The 13,082-nt window shown below is 42.9% G+C and overlaps 1 protein-coding gene across 3 annotated transcripts; it reads left to right on the top strand.

Annotated features, from left to right (window-relative positions):
* The first annotated feature begins 382 nt into the window (after positions 1 to 382).
* LOC144004824 (microtubule-associated protein tau-like) lies at positions 383 to 11,692 on the top strand. 3 transcript variants are annotated; one of them, XM_077502408.1, is made up of 11 exons: positions 383 to 548; positions 4,924 to 5,067; positions 6,561 to 6,598; positions 6,693 to 6,738; positions 6,818 to 7,071; positions 7,156 to 7,248; positions 8,669 to 8,761; positions 8,878 to 8,959; positions 9,033 to 9,139; positions 10,446 to 10,567; positions 10,939 to 11,110. In XM_077502408.1, exons 2-11 carry the CDS (start codon positions 4,947 to 4,949, stop codon positions 10,955 to 10,957), a joined length of 975 nt encoding a protein of 324 aa, XP_077358534.1. In that variant the 5' UTR covers positions 383 to 548; positions 4,924 to 4,946; the 3' UTR covers positions 10,958 to 11,110. The 3 variants fall into 3 exon arrangements, with proteins under 3 accessions (XP_077358534.1, XP_077358533.1, XP_077358535.1); XM_077502407.1 differs by lacking the exon at positions 10,446 to 10,567 and having other exon boundaries at positions 10,939 to 11,691; XM_077502409.1 differs by lacking the exons at positions 4,924 to 5,067; positions 10,446 to 10,567 and having other exon boundaries at positions 423 to 548; positions 10,939 to 11,692.
* The last annotated feature ends 1,390 nt before the right edge of the window (positions 11,693 to 13,082 follow it).

Below are 13,082 nucleotides of genomic sequence, written 5' to 3'. Positions count from 1 at the left end.
CTTGCATCGTGCATCTTTAATGTTTTATGTTATTATGTTATGTTTTTTGTGTGTGTGTGTTTCTGTAAAGCGCTTTCTGACAGCTCAGGCTGTTTGAAAGCGCTGTATAAATAAAGTTGAGTTGAGTTGAATGGGGTTGATCTTGTCAGAAATTCCTAGACGGGGGGAAAATCCCATGCAGAGGAATTCTTGTGGCAAATCAAGTTCCAACACATGAAACTTGTCTTGGAGCATTTCATTTATCAAAAAACTGCATTGGAACTGTTCAAGAACCGTTGTTTTGATTCATCTTGTAATACAGCAAAATGAAATTGTGTTGAAGAAAGAAAACAAAGACGAAGGACATTACAAAGTTTGCATCTAAATGTGGACAAAAAACAGCCAAACGGAAGGCATGCGCGCGCACAACTTGCGTTTCAACACAGGCGCGCGCCCCCCAGCGGCGTGAGCGTGCACAGCGAGGAGGAGCCGTGCTTGCGTGCTTGCGCGCCCGCCCGTCACCGTCCAGCCCGGAGAAAGAAGAACCGAACGTCTCGAACCGCACGCAGGTAAGAACCACAATCCCGCCTGACAAAAATCACAAAGCAGACCTCACGCACGCACGCACGCGCCAACGGCACCGCAGAACGAACGCGCGCGCGTGCGTCTTCGTTTGAGGTCACGCGCGCACGCACCAATGTCCCCAATGTGCGCGCCGCCGCCGCTCAAACGCGCGTTTTTGCTCGACGTGTTTTTTTGTTTTTGTTTTTTTAGTGCTGTTTTGTTTTATCTTTTGCGGTCGCGCGCGGGGCGGCGGGCGTCGTCGTGCGCGTGCACGCGGCATCCTTCCAGCAGGTTCTCCCATGCAGCCAGCGACGAGGGTGCATGCGCGGCTCTTTGTGTCGCGCGTGTCCGCTACGAGAGCGCGCGCTGCTTCATTCTAGAACGTGCAAGCAACCATGGCCGACCCCCCAGGAACGTTCGAGCGGTCGCCCACCCCCTAAAAATAATAACGATATGATTTGATTTGTGCAGCCTTGCTTGCAGGTGCATGTCGGCTACTAGTTAGTGCTAGTAACTAGTACCTCTTTGTCCTCCTCGCTGCTCATTTTTCAGTGGAAACATCGACGTCTTGACATCCAAGCGATTGTTTTTTTTTTCTCCCAGAAACGAGTCATCACCAGGCAGATTTTTGCTTTGACTTACAAGCAAAAAGTTGTGATATGAACTCACTTGACAAGAAAACAAAAACGTGTCTTCTAGCAGCTTCCCATCCGCAGTTGTGTAACGCGAGCTGAAGGCTAACTGACAATGATGACGTCATTGACATGCTAACAAGCAAATGGAGGCTTGAACACAAACGGTGGCGCAACACACGTCGACAGATAACATATATGGGCATATATTCTTTATCCTCTGTGAAAATGGACTCCCGTATAACACGACACTTCGTTTTCACGCTGCGTTCTCAGTTTTTTGTTCAATTATAGATATAATTCAATTATTGGTACAGAAAAGCTGTTAAAATGCATTTCGTCTTGGAGACCTTGACAAATGTCCAAAGTTAATAACAGCGTATTACTGGTTAAGTCACTAGTCAAGTAAGAAGAAAATCCAAACGATAGCACCTCCTGGTGGCCAAGGTGGGAAGCGCAATCCAATAATATTGATGTTGCTTATGAATGTCATTGGAGAAAATTCAAAATATTAGCCAGTGCTCGTTTTCTTTCACAAACGACACAAAAAAAATGTTTTTGCTTTGGAGGAGGACAAGAAACTAGGGGTGCGAATCTGACTGTCTCAAGATTCGATTCCGATTGTTGGGTCTGCATTTGGAGTCAGAATGGATTTTCGATTCCAAATGATATGATTGACAATGATTTCTGCTTCATTTTATAGATGAGCAAATAATTGTCATGATCTACTCGCTAATGCTAATTAGTGCGCTACTGGCAGCACTTTTATCCCTCAAAAGAACAACTAATCATACAAAAACGCTTCAGGAATGTATACCGAGAAGCATCTTCACATTACTCACTGGCATATGCAGAAAAAAAAAAATCAACTTTTATTGGCATAACTTGAAGTTGTGACTTTTTCTTTCTACTCTCTAATGTGGCTCCAACGTAACTGTGTATCAGAACACATGGAACCACACTGCCCCCAAGTCGCCAAATTGGGTACAACATGAACAGCGTCCCACAGTAAACAGCAGCAAGAAAAGAGGTTTGAAGTCATTGAAATCAAATCCATTTGAGGACATTTCAAATCGATTCTGAATTGTACTAAATGAGAATCGCCATTCTTATGAGAATCGATTTTTGTTTTGTTTTTTTGGCACACCCCTATACTAGAAACGTCGGTCTCCATCTTTGTGCTACTCGTACCACATACTCGTCAAGCTCTTGATGTTGACGTGAAGTGCACACCTCAGGACAAATTCTGCCCGAGTTACTTATGCTGGAGGGAGTCCACATCAAGCAGCAAAATGGCCGCCGAGGGCATTTCACACGTGACGTGCGGGGTCAAAGTGCAAAGTGAGGACATGTGACCACGTGACAACACACACTGCTCCATTGATGCTGCTGTTAGCTTAGCATAAGTTAGCATGAGGTGTGCAGCTAGCGTTAGCATGTCAGGAAGCGCCAGCTTGGCGTGTACAAACGGGAAGAAAACTTCACACCTGGTCGCAAAAGTGTATGTGTGCATGTGTGTGCGTGTTCATGCATTGCATGTATCATTGTGATGGCAGCCAAGTGGGTCAGGATCAACTGAGCACAAAGTGGAGCAGGGGCGGGGCCAGGAGGTGCGGGCGTCCAATCACAAGGCGGCTTTCAAGCAGCCAGCAGGAACAACGTCCTGTTTGCTCACACGGGCGCGCTCTTATACCAAAGCCAGACCAAAAACAAACATTGCAACATGTGCACGACAAAATCTATCGATTTGAATTTAATTAACAGAATAATTCGTTCAATCATTCATTTGGGTAATTAAATTTTATTAAAAAAAAACAGAAAAACATTTTTTTTACATTTTTTATTAATATTAATAAATATAAACAAATATATATTAATATATTAACAAATTAATAATTAAATTAAAGTCAATAACTATTTTTTATTAAATTAATTAAATTAGATAAGAAAAATATTTTAATTGTAATCCATTTTAATTTATATAAATAAGTATGATAATAATAATAATAATAATAAGAAGAAGAAAATAACATTTTTTTATTTGATGAATATTTCTTAAATTAATTTTAAATTTGTATTTAATCAACAGCATAATTAAATCAATCATTTGTTAAATTACATTTTATTTAACAAAACCTCACACATTTTTATTTTTTTTAATATTAAGAAATATTAATAAATAAATATTAATATATTAACAAATTTACAATTAATTAATTAACTTAACGTCAATACATTTTTTTAATTAAATTAATTAGATAATTAATAATAACAAATCATTTAATTGTAATTCATTTTAATTTAAAAAAATAAGTATAACAATAAGTATAATAATAAGTAAATAATTAACTTTTTTTTAATTGTTTAATTTTTGTTGAATTAAATTTTTATACAAATAATAATAATGAATGAAATAATAATGAAAATGAGTTATGTTGTCCACTCAGCAGCAAAATGCTGAGCAAAATCTGCCTTCATGCGGCGAGCAGGACCAACATCATGTTTGCAAGACAAGCAAGAGCAAGACAAAAACAAATATGGCATCCGCAACATGGACACGCCAACATGACATTTTCATGATTATCCACGTCAAAGAATGAGCGGAAGTTTCCGGACCAGATAGTGACACAATCGTGTCAAGCGCACATTGGAAAAAACAAAAAATAAACAAAACCAAAATCCTGCTTGTTATTTTGCTGTATTTTGCTGCAATGGTACCTCTTCACAGTCATTTGGTCGGGAAAAGGCCGGACATTCTGTACAATAATTCCAGCTGATTGGACGATTCGACATTGTACACGTTTGTTTTAACCATTTACGGCCACAGGAGAACATCTTAGCAGTTCGAAATACACAAAGCGCCTCTCGCTGTTCAACATTCAACAAGGAAACAAACGCTGAGTCATTCTGCCAGAATGCAATTCATTGTAGCGTCCATTCGTCCATGTTAGCTTTGTTTGTTAGCGCCTGCATCGGCGTTGGTTTCCTGCTTTCGTCACAGTTGCAAACAAAGGAAAGATGACGTCCACGTAGCAAGAATGCTAACACGTTAGCTTGGCGGGCCCGCCAGCTGGTGTGTGGCGTTTGTCTTGTCGGGACGCCTTCAATGGCGGTTTTGTCCACCAGCACTGAGCTGAGAGCGCGCGCGCCGCTAAATGGGACACGCGTGCACATGCGCGCTCTCCGCACTCACAAGGCCCCCATTAGGGTCAACATGACATCATTGTTTGCTTGTTTGCTTGTTTGTTTGGTGCCGCTGGCGGCCATCTTGTGCTGGAGGCGCCAAGTGGAAGCGGTGGCCGAAAATGGCGCCCATCTGACGGGAAACTTTCGAGGCAAAGTGCGGCGAGAGAGAAAGAGAGAGAGAGAGAGACTACTTTTGGAGGATTTTCCCGCCATCATTCAGCACTTTTCTGTTTTGCTTTGACTTGTGAGCGCAGACTTTAGATCCAAGCACTAAATGCTCAAGTCAACTCACTATAACAGTTTGGCATATAGCTAGCAAGCCTTCAAACTGGTTTGTTTGGCCACTTGAAAAGATTTTCATCTTTTTCTTTTAAAGAATTATTTAAAAAAAATAAAATATATTATATATATATATATATATATATATATATATATATATATATATATATATATATATATATATATAAATTCTTTTTTTATTTAAAATTTTAAAAGAAAAAAAATCTTTTCTGAGGTGACATCATGCAGTCCTTGCTTGCGTCTTATGTATGGTCCTCCTTAGCCCCGCCCAGCGCCGCCACCAGCATGGAGCACGCCGCCGCCACCACCAATAACAGCTACCCGGCCGACGCCAACATGGCCGCCTTGAGCCTCAACGAGCACCGCCACGAGAATGGCGTCCCGACAGGACACGGCAAAGTCACAGGTGACTCGGACCCGCCTCGCTCACCTGCCTCGCTCGTCGTGCCTTCCGATTGGCTCTCGTCAAAGCGCAGCGTCTCGTATCGGGTGAGAGGCCGGATGGGAAACGGCACTGCCACGTGTGTCGCTTCTGAAATCCAACACTGGCAAAAAAGCAAAGACACACCTTGGCCAGATTTTTGACTTTGGCCCAATTTGGCAAAACAAAAACGACACGTTTTTCACCCGAGAAAACAAACATTTGTTTCGTCTTTTTGCATTCTTTGCTAGTCAGCAGCAAATGACGCAAAGACGAAACGTGTCATCAAGCACAGCGGTGACTTTCACGTGAATATTTTTCAAAGGATCAATGAAGAAAATCAAATTGATTTTGCTGGCAAAATCATTTTTGCTTGACATATCTCGAGCTGACAAACGTTTTGTTGCCGCGACCAATCAAAATCAGGGGTGGGAACCTCACCATATATGATATGCGATACAAGGCTAACGATAATGATTATCTTACAATATGACGATACCACGATTATTGATATATTGCTCAGGTAATAAATCCACGATAAAACTACTTAAGACATAAACGGTTGTTTTTTCAATGTGAAAATCGGTTCTTTTTGTTTTTTGGTGATCCAATTTTTTTGTGTAACATTGCAAAGTATCCATCCATCCATCCATTTTCTTGACCGCTTATTCCTCACAAGCGTCACGGGGGTGCTGGAGCCTATTTCAGCTGGCTTTAGGCGGTAGGTGGGGGACACCCTGGACTGGGTGCCAGCCAATCGCAGACATTGCAAAGTAAATAGATAAAATGACTTCAATATTAAATCCAATTAAGTCAATATTAATATCCCTCAGGAATTGTGTACTTGAAAAAGTCAAAACATAAAATACTTTTTAAAATGTTAAACTTGAAGATATAATCCACACTTTCATTGAAACATATGCAAAAGTGAGTGAGTTGCTGGACAGATAAATGTCACCACAAGTCCAAGTGCGCTGGTGAGTCTTTTTCTTTGCTTGAAGACTTGCGTCCATTTCCTCGTCACTCTTATGAGGTGCTCCCTCTAGTGGCCCGCCAAGTCATTGCTCAATAAATCATCAGCAATGGAGCCGTTATATTGGCTGTATATGAACTATGATCTATCGGGAGACAAAGTATCCAGATTTATTGCCATATTGTCACACTCCTAATCAGAATGTCAGTTCGTATCACATGACCTTTCACAAGCAAAATGGCCGACTGTCATGTGGAGGGTTCGAAAAGAAAGAAAGCAAATTTGTCCTTGCAGTCGAGTCGTGTCACTCGTCCGTTTGCTTCTGCTCGATTGTATGGTCAGCCATTTTGGAGGGCGTCCTTGAAAGAGTCACGGGGTGACATTTAGGGGCGGCACCAGCAACGGGGACCCCCGCCTGGGCTGAACTTTGAACCCAGATGGCCCCACTGAGGGCTGTCGTCCGTTTGCCGCTCACGTGACCTCGTCCTCTCCTTTCGTCCCGCAGCTCACGCCGCCAAGATGGACAACGGAGCTGCAGAGAAGGTAGCGCTCGTCCTTTAGCGCTTTACGCTAACGTAGCATTGTGGCACACGTCCGTCAGACCGTCCGTCCTCACTTGACTTTTTTGTCTTTCCAGAAGTCTCAAAGCCCGGCAAGCAAGACGTCGGCCAGAGCTCAGCCAGGTACGTCGAACTCTTCCGCAATCCAAAGACGACGGACGGATGTCATGTGACGTGCGTCCTTCTGTCCCGCGCGTTGCAGACGCCACGAGCGGCCTAAGCAGTCCCGGGACGCCCAAGTCCCCCACCAGCCAGGCGCTGTCGGGCAAGTCGGCGGCGGGAGGCGACGCCCACAAGGTGAAGAAGGTGGCGGTGGTGCGCAGTTCGCCAAAGTCGCCGGGGTCGCTCAAGACCCCGGCCACCCTGGCCGCCGCCCCGCCCATGCCCGACCTCAAGACCGTCAAGTCCAAGATCGGCTCCACCGGGAACATCAAGCACCAGCCGGGCGGCGGCAAGGTGAGTGCGATGGCGCCAACAGACGAACGGATACACTTTTGGCCTGACCTGGACGGTCTGGACGTGTCCTTGTTGTTTGTGCAGGTGCAGATCCTGGACCAGAAGGTGGACTACAGCACCGTGCAGTCCAAATGTGGCTCCAAAGGCAACATCAAACACGTGCCCGGCGGCGGCAACGTGAGTCACGCCCACTTCGCTCACGATTACTCGCTCAACGGCACTTGCAGCTCAATTCTTTTCATCACACGCCTCAACTTGCTCATTCATGTGACAGACAAAAACAAAAGAAGCTGCCATTTATTGAGGTGTGCCTTTAAGGGGCGTGGCTTAGTGATTGGCAGCTGGAGTGCAATGTATTGTGTTTGAATCACTGACCTGTATATATGACTGGATAGTGATAGCCTGTACATAGCCGTGCAAGCCGTTGGAGTCACAGGACGACCTTTTTGCTCCTCCCGTCTCACGAGCACACGACTGTATCAACTATATACGCTATACGTATATGCAGCTCGTAGGTAGTTCGTAGAAGGCAAGGTTATTTTAGTGAACTAAAACTAACAAAAAAGCTCAAACTGAAATTCAACAAACAATTTCGTTAACAAAATCAAATAAAAACGAAAATGCTTTTTAAAAAAACAAAATGTAACGGAAACCACATTTGATGTTTCCAAAAGCAAGTAAAACTAAGTATAATGATTGCAAAATTGTCCTCGGTTTTAGTCTTTGGTCATTAATGTAATGCATGAGCCTTTGGGGATGATTTCAAATGTGATTTAAAGTCAATTTATTTTGATATGAACCGTAATAAGGACATTTGGAAGTGACGTCATCTAGCAGCAGTTAATAGAAAAGCACCAAAAGATGACGTCACTCCCATGACGGTTTTTTAAATATTGCACACAAGTAATGTATTTTCTTTAAACTAAAACTAATACTGAAACTAACTAAAATTAATAATTTATTAAATAACTAAAACTAATAAAAAGTAATAAAAAAACACACCCTGAAAACTAATTAAAACTATCTAAATTTGAAAAACAAAATTCAAAACAAAATCAAAACTAACGAAAATGAAAAACTCCAAAACTATAATAACCCTGGTATAAGGCCAGAGGCGGGGTGGGAGGTTTTTGGTCACTATTTTTTAACAAGTAAAATAAAAATAAAATAAAATTAATTAAAAAATATATACGTTTCCTCCTGCACCATCTTTAAGTATATAATGTCTACATGTTTTTAAGACAAGTTGTAAAATGTATCAAGTCCTCTTCTTTATGTTTAATACATTGAAAACATGATCAATCATGCTGTTTTTACTCAGTACTGTCTCAAATGTTCTCCAATTTGGATCCTGTAAATGTATAGAATGGTTTAGAATGGTTTGTTAGGAGGAGCAATATGGCCGCCTCGCCACCTCAAAAGTCTTGGCCGATGCTCTATCCAGTCATATATATAGATCAGTGGGTTGCCTCCTGATCCCTTTGCATTTGCTTGTTTGTCACTTGTGGACTGGGGCTCGCCTTGCCCACATGCCGCTTGTACAAAGTGGCTCGTTGGACGTGCGTACTTTAGTTGATGTCTTGTTGTTGTTGTTCAGGTTCAAATCCTGGACAAGAAGTTGGACCTGACGGGTGTCCAATCCCGCTGCGGCTCCAAAGACAACATCAAGCACACGCCGGGCGGCGGCAAGGTGAGGCGAGGCGGCCTGAAACAGGCGTTCTCGGAAGTAGTATTTAGTTTCGCCCGCACGACGACCGTTTGCACGTGAGCTATTTCAAAGTGGTCTCCGTTGTTCTCTTCCGTCAGGTCCAAATCGTCCACAAGAAAGTGGACCTGAGCAGCGTGTCGTCCAAGTGCGGATCCAAAGACAACATCCGCCACAAGCCAGGTAATGATGTCGTGATGACGCTCCGCCTTCTTCTTCTTCTTCTTCTTCTTCTTGTTGACCTTGTGTCCACCAGGTGGCGGCAACGTGGAGATCAAAAATGAGAAGCTGGAGTTCAAAGTTCAATCCAAGGTGGGCTCGCTGGGCAACATCAATCACGTGCCAGGGGGCGGGCAGAAAAAGGTAACTAATTTCACACGTTTGCATATTTTTGGAAATATGGGAAATGTCAAATCGTCATTTCATTCACAAATGCTGCGAAGAAAGAAATACTAACAAACAAAACAATAATTACATTCGATTGGACAAATTGAGAAAAATAAAACTAGATTATTGATGTACTGTTTATAACTGTTTGACAGTTATATGGATACTTGACACACTGAAAAATTTTTGGGTCAACTGATGATGACATCACCTGTGCTCACGACCAATCATGGCTCAGCCGTTTTCTGGGATTTAGGTCAGCAAAATGAGCCATGATTGGCCGTTAGCACAGGTGATGTCATCATCAGTCGACAGCAAGTGGAAAAATGACTTTTTAAAGGTATTGATTGTACATGAAAAAGAATGAAATTAATAATTGGCAAAATATGAACTTTTTAACTGCTGAAAATGTCTCAATGAGTCAAGTATCCCTTTAAGTCAGGGGTGTCAAACTCATATTAGCTCATGGAGGAAAATATACAACCAAGTGGGCCGGATCCGTAAAATAATGGCATATAACTTCAAAACTATTGCTCATTAGCTCCCAAAAACGTAACTATGTTCTATTTAAAATTAGGTTCCCCTTCATCTGACAATTAGCATAGATTTTAAACATAGAAGGCCAAAACATCCCTAACGAAAATTAAATTGCACTAATAAACTAGCCACTAGAGGGTGCTAGAACTGCACAAATGGAAATTGACCTAACTTTTTAAACAGATGTGTTCCTTTTAAATATTGTGAACATGACGACGACGATATTGTGGCAGTTTTAATATCACGATATTACCCTTATCGTGACATCCCTAGTTTGAACATTACCATTTTTGTTTTATTACTTTACAAAATCATCTCACGGGCTAGATTAAACCACTTTTGTGGGCCTGATCGTCCCGTGGACCGTATGTTAAAGTCAATTAACACATTCACTGCCAGCCCAGCAAAAAAATGTATCATTTGACGTCTTTTTCCGTCAATGGCAGTGAATGAGTTAAATATAATATGCATTATAAGTCATTGAAATGAATTCAATCAAATTCATTCATTTGAATTTAATGATTAAAAAATGGAATTGATAATAAAATGTGCCAATCATGCAGTCGACTTGCCGTCCACATTGCACTTTTTTTTTCCACCCCATCATGTATTTGTCATGATTATGCTCATTATGATTATGCTCTTCAGTTTGCACTTTGATTTAATTTCTGTTGACGCCATCCCGTTTATTTTTGTTGCATGCGTCACCTGAAACCCCCCCCCCCCTCCCCCCCTCTACCCCAAGCGAGCGAAGGGGAAGAAAGGCGAGGTTAGCCCCTCCGACGGCTCCTCCCCCGCCGCCACCCCCCCCTCCTCCCTCACCTCAGACTGTCTCGCACGCACCCGCCAAGATGGAGGAGGCCGCCAGTAAGTACCAGCGCGTCATCATCCTCATCATCATCATCATCATCATCATCATCCACAAACATCTTTTTTTGTCGCAGTTGGGGCTTGAATCGGTAACAAGTGAACTTCCCAAAGGTTCACTCATTCCCTCCCCAATCATGATGACATTTTTTTTTTTTTTTTTTAAACTATGGAGGTCCACGCAATCATCTTTTCATTTTGGTCACCTGCTTCACCAAAATGGGCGGGGCTTATTGATGGACACACAAGAGGTCAACAACTAAAAAACGAATCAGGATTTTTCAAGCACATGAAACTCTATTTTTCTTGTTGCCCCGCCCCCTTGCTGTGTCAGTGACGAGCACGTTTGTGTTGTGTGCGCTCGCGCGCAGATCGAGAGCCACAAGCTGAGCTTCCGTGAGAGCGCCAAGGCGCGCACGGACCACGGCGCCGAGATCATCTCGCTGGACGACTCGCCCACCCAGCAGCTCAGCACCGTGTCGTCATCCGGCAGCCTCAACATGGCCGACCCGCCGCAGCTCTCCACTCTGGCCGACCGGGTCAGCGCCTCGCTGGCCCGCCAGGGGCTGTGAGTCGCGACCACCCACCCCGCTTGCCCCGGCCCACTTGCCCCCCCGCTCACTCGCTCGTCCCTGCCGCGTCGCCCTCCTCGTCACCGTCGCCCCAAACAGGATGTTGAGGCCTTCACAAGCGCCACAAGTCCAAATTTGCCATTCCAAGGCACTGACCCGTACATAGGACTGGATAGCCGAGAGCCCGTACGTGCCACTGCAAGCCGTTGAAGGCACAGGGCAGCCATCTTGTTACTCCCACCTCGTGAGCAGACTATTGCGTCTAGACGTTCGTACACATGAGACATATACAGCTCGACAGTTAGTACAAGGCCAGAGACGGGGTGGGGATCACGATTTTTTAACAAGTAAAATAAATAAATAAGAAGTGGACAGTATGTGCTGCTTTGAAGACCCCCTTTTTCTTTTATTGCTCAGATCCTTCGACCCCAACATTAGATTTGGCAGAGGCACCTTTTGTTCAATTACACCTATAATTCTTTAATTAGTTTATATATAGTTATTATATATATATATATATATATATATATATATATATATATATATATATATATATATATATATATATATATATATATATATATATATATATATATATATATATATATATATATATATATATATATATACACACAGACCCGTCACCAGAGCCCAGGCTTAAGGGGGGCACATGAAATGCATGGGCAGGCCCAATTATTATGAATACCATACTGACAGCATTAACTTGCCCAATATATTTGTATAAATTTATGTAGCACTGTCGTGCATCTATCCATTGAATGGCGCCCGCTGACAGTATTATCATAGACCGCATTTACAGTATACACATAAAGTAGACTGCAGTTGCGTCGTGAGTACGTTGACGCCGCAGCCATATTGGATGAGGCAAAGTGAAGCTATTTGTAAAGATGCCTCCTTCTGTTTCTCCTTGGAGATGTATCATCAAGCCACAACTCATTGGATTAATAAGGAATTATTATTACCTTTGATTATATTATCCCACTCAAAGTCAATCTTACTATTTTTGCCGATGTAATGGCAAATACAATTGCCACATCCAATAGGGCGGATGTGCTGACATATTGCTTCGAACGGGCCACCTGTTTGAACGGTGTCTGCAGCAGAATTAAAAAGAAAAAAGGAAAGCAAAATCCTACCTCATTGTAGATGCCAAAACGATATGTGGGTCCCGTAGAGTTTTTTTTTCCCCCCAAGTGACTCTTTAGTTGCCGACATAAAAGAAGTTTGTAGTATGTCCCTCCTCACTTGTCTTGTGCGCCAGCGTCCTCAGAAACATGTAGCTTCAGTTGTACAAAATGTACATGAGTCTTGCATTGAACGCCAACATTGACATATTTGTTGCGTATGCGTATAAGTCAGCGTAAGGCATACCTAGCATTATTTTCAGTAAGACTGTGATGGCTGTTGCATATATCAATCAAACAAAACCATACTACTATTTCTTCATATTGTGACATCTTGCAAGAATGCTGCCAGAAAACGTTACTTGTACAAATGGCCACCGTTGGCCGTAGCCGACGCCAAAAACAAGAACAATTCAGCGAGTGGCGAACATAAGAAGCAATGAACTGAAGCAGCCAACACAAACGTAACATACCTCCGACACCCCGAGACCTGTGTTGCGTTTACTGACACTTGGATATAAGAGTGCTAAACCGAATGAATGGAAAAATATAATAATAAAAAAAGGAGAACCATTTTAGAGATCCATGCCTCAACTGGGCGGGCACAATCATCTTGGTGGGCGGGCACGGACCCCTATGGCCCGCCCATGGTGACGGGTGTGTATATATATATATGACTAGTTAGCCCAAAACTTTCGAGGTGGCGAGGCTGCCATATTGCTCCTCCCAAGAAACGTTTGTCGGCATCCGATACATTTACAGTATCCAAATTTGAGACACTACTTTGGAGAAAAAGCA

Source organism: Festucalex cinctus, chromosome 17 (assembly GCF_051991245.1).
Source record: "Festucalex cinctus isolate MCC-2025b chromosome 17, RoL_Fcin_1.0, whole genome shotgun sequence".
In the NCBI taxonomy this organism is placed as follows: domain Eukaryota; kingdom Metazoa; phylum Chordata; class Actinopteri; order Syngnathiformes; family Syngnathidae; genus Festucalex; species Festucalex cinctus.
Note: the sequence above shows the minus strand (reverse complement) of the source record. Positions and strands in the feature narration are given on the sequence as shown.

Excerpts from the sequence above, each read along its gene's own strand:
- LOC144004824 (XM_077502407.1), top strand. The coding sequence starts at position 4,947 with ATGGAGCACGCCGCCGCCACCACCAATAACAGCTACCCGGCCGACGCC. Across the intron at positions 6,739-6,817 it reads GTCGGCCAGAGCTCAGCCAG|ACGCCACGAGCGGCCTAAGC; the intron begins GTACGTCGAACT and ends CGCGCGTTGCAG. Across the intron at positions 8,960-9,032 it reads CAACATCCGCCACAAGCCAG|GTGGCGGCAACGTGGAGATC; the intron begins GTAATGATGTCG and ends TGTGTCCACCAG.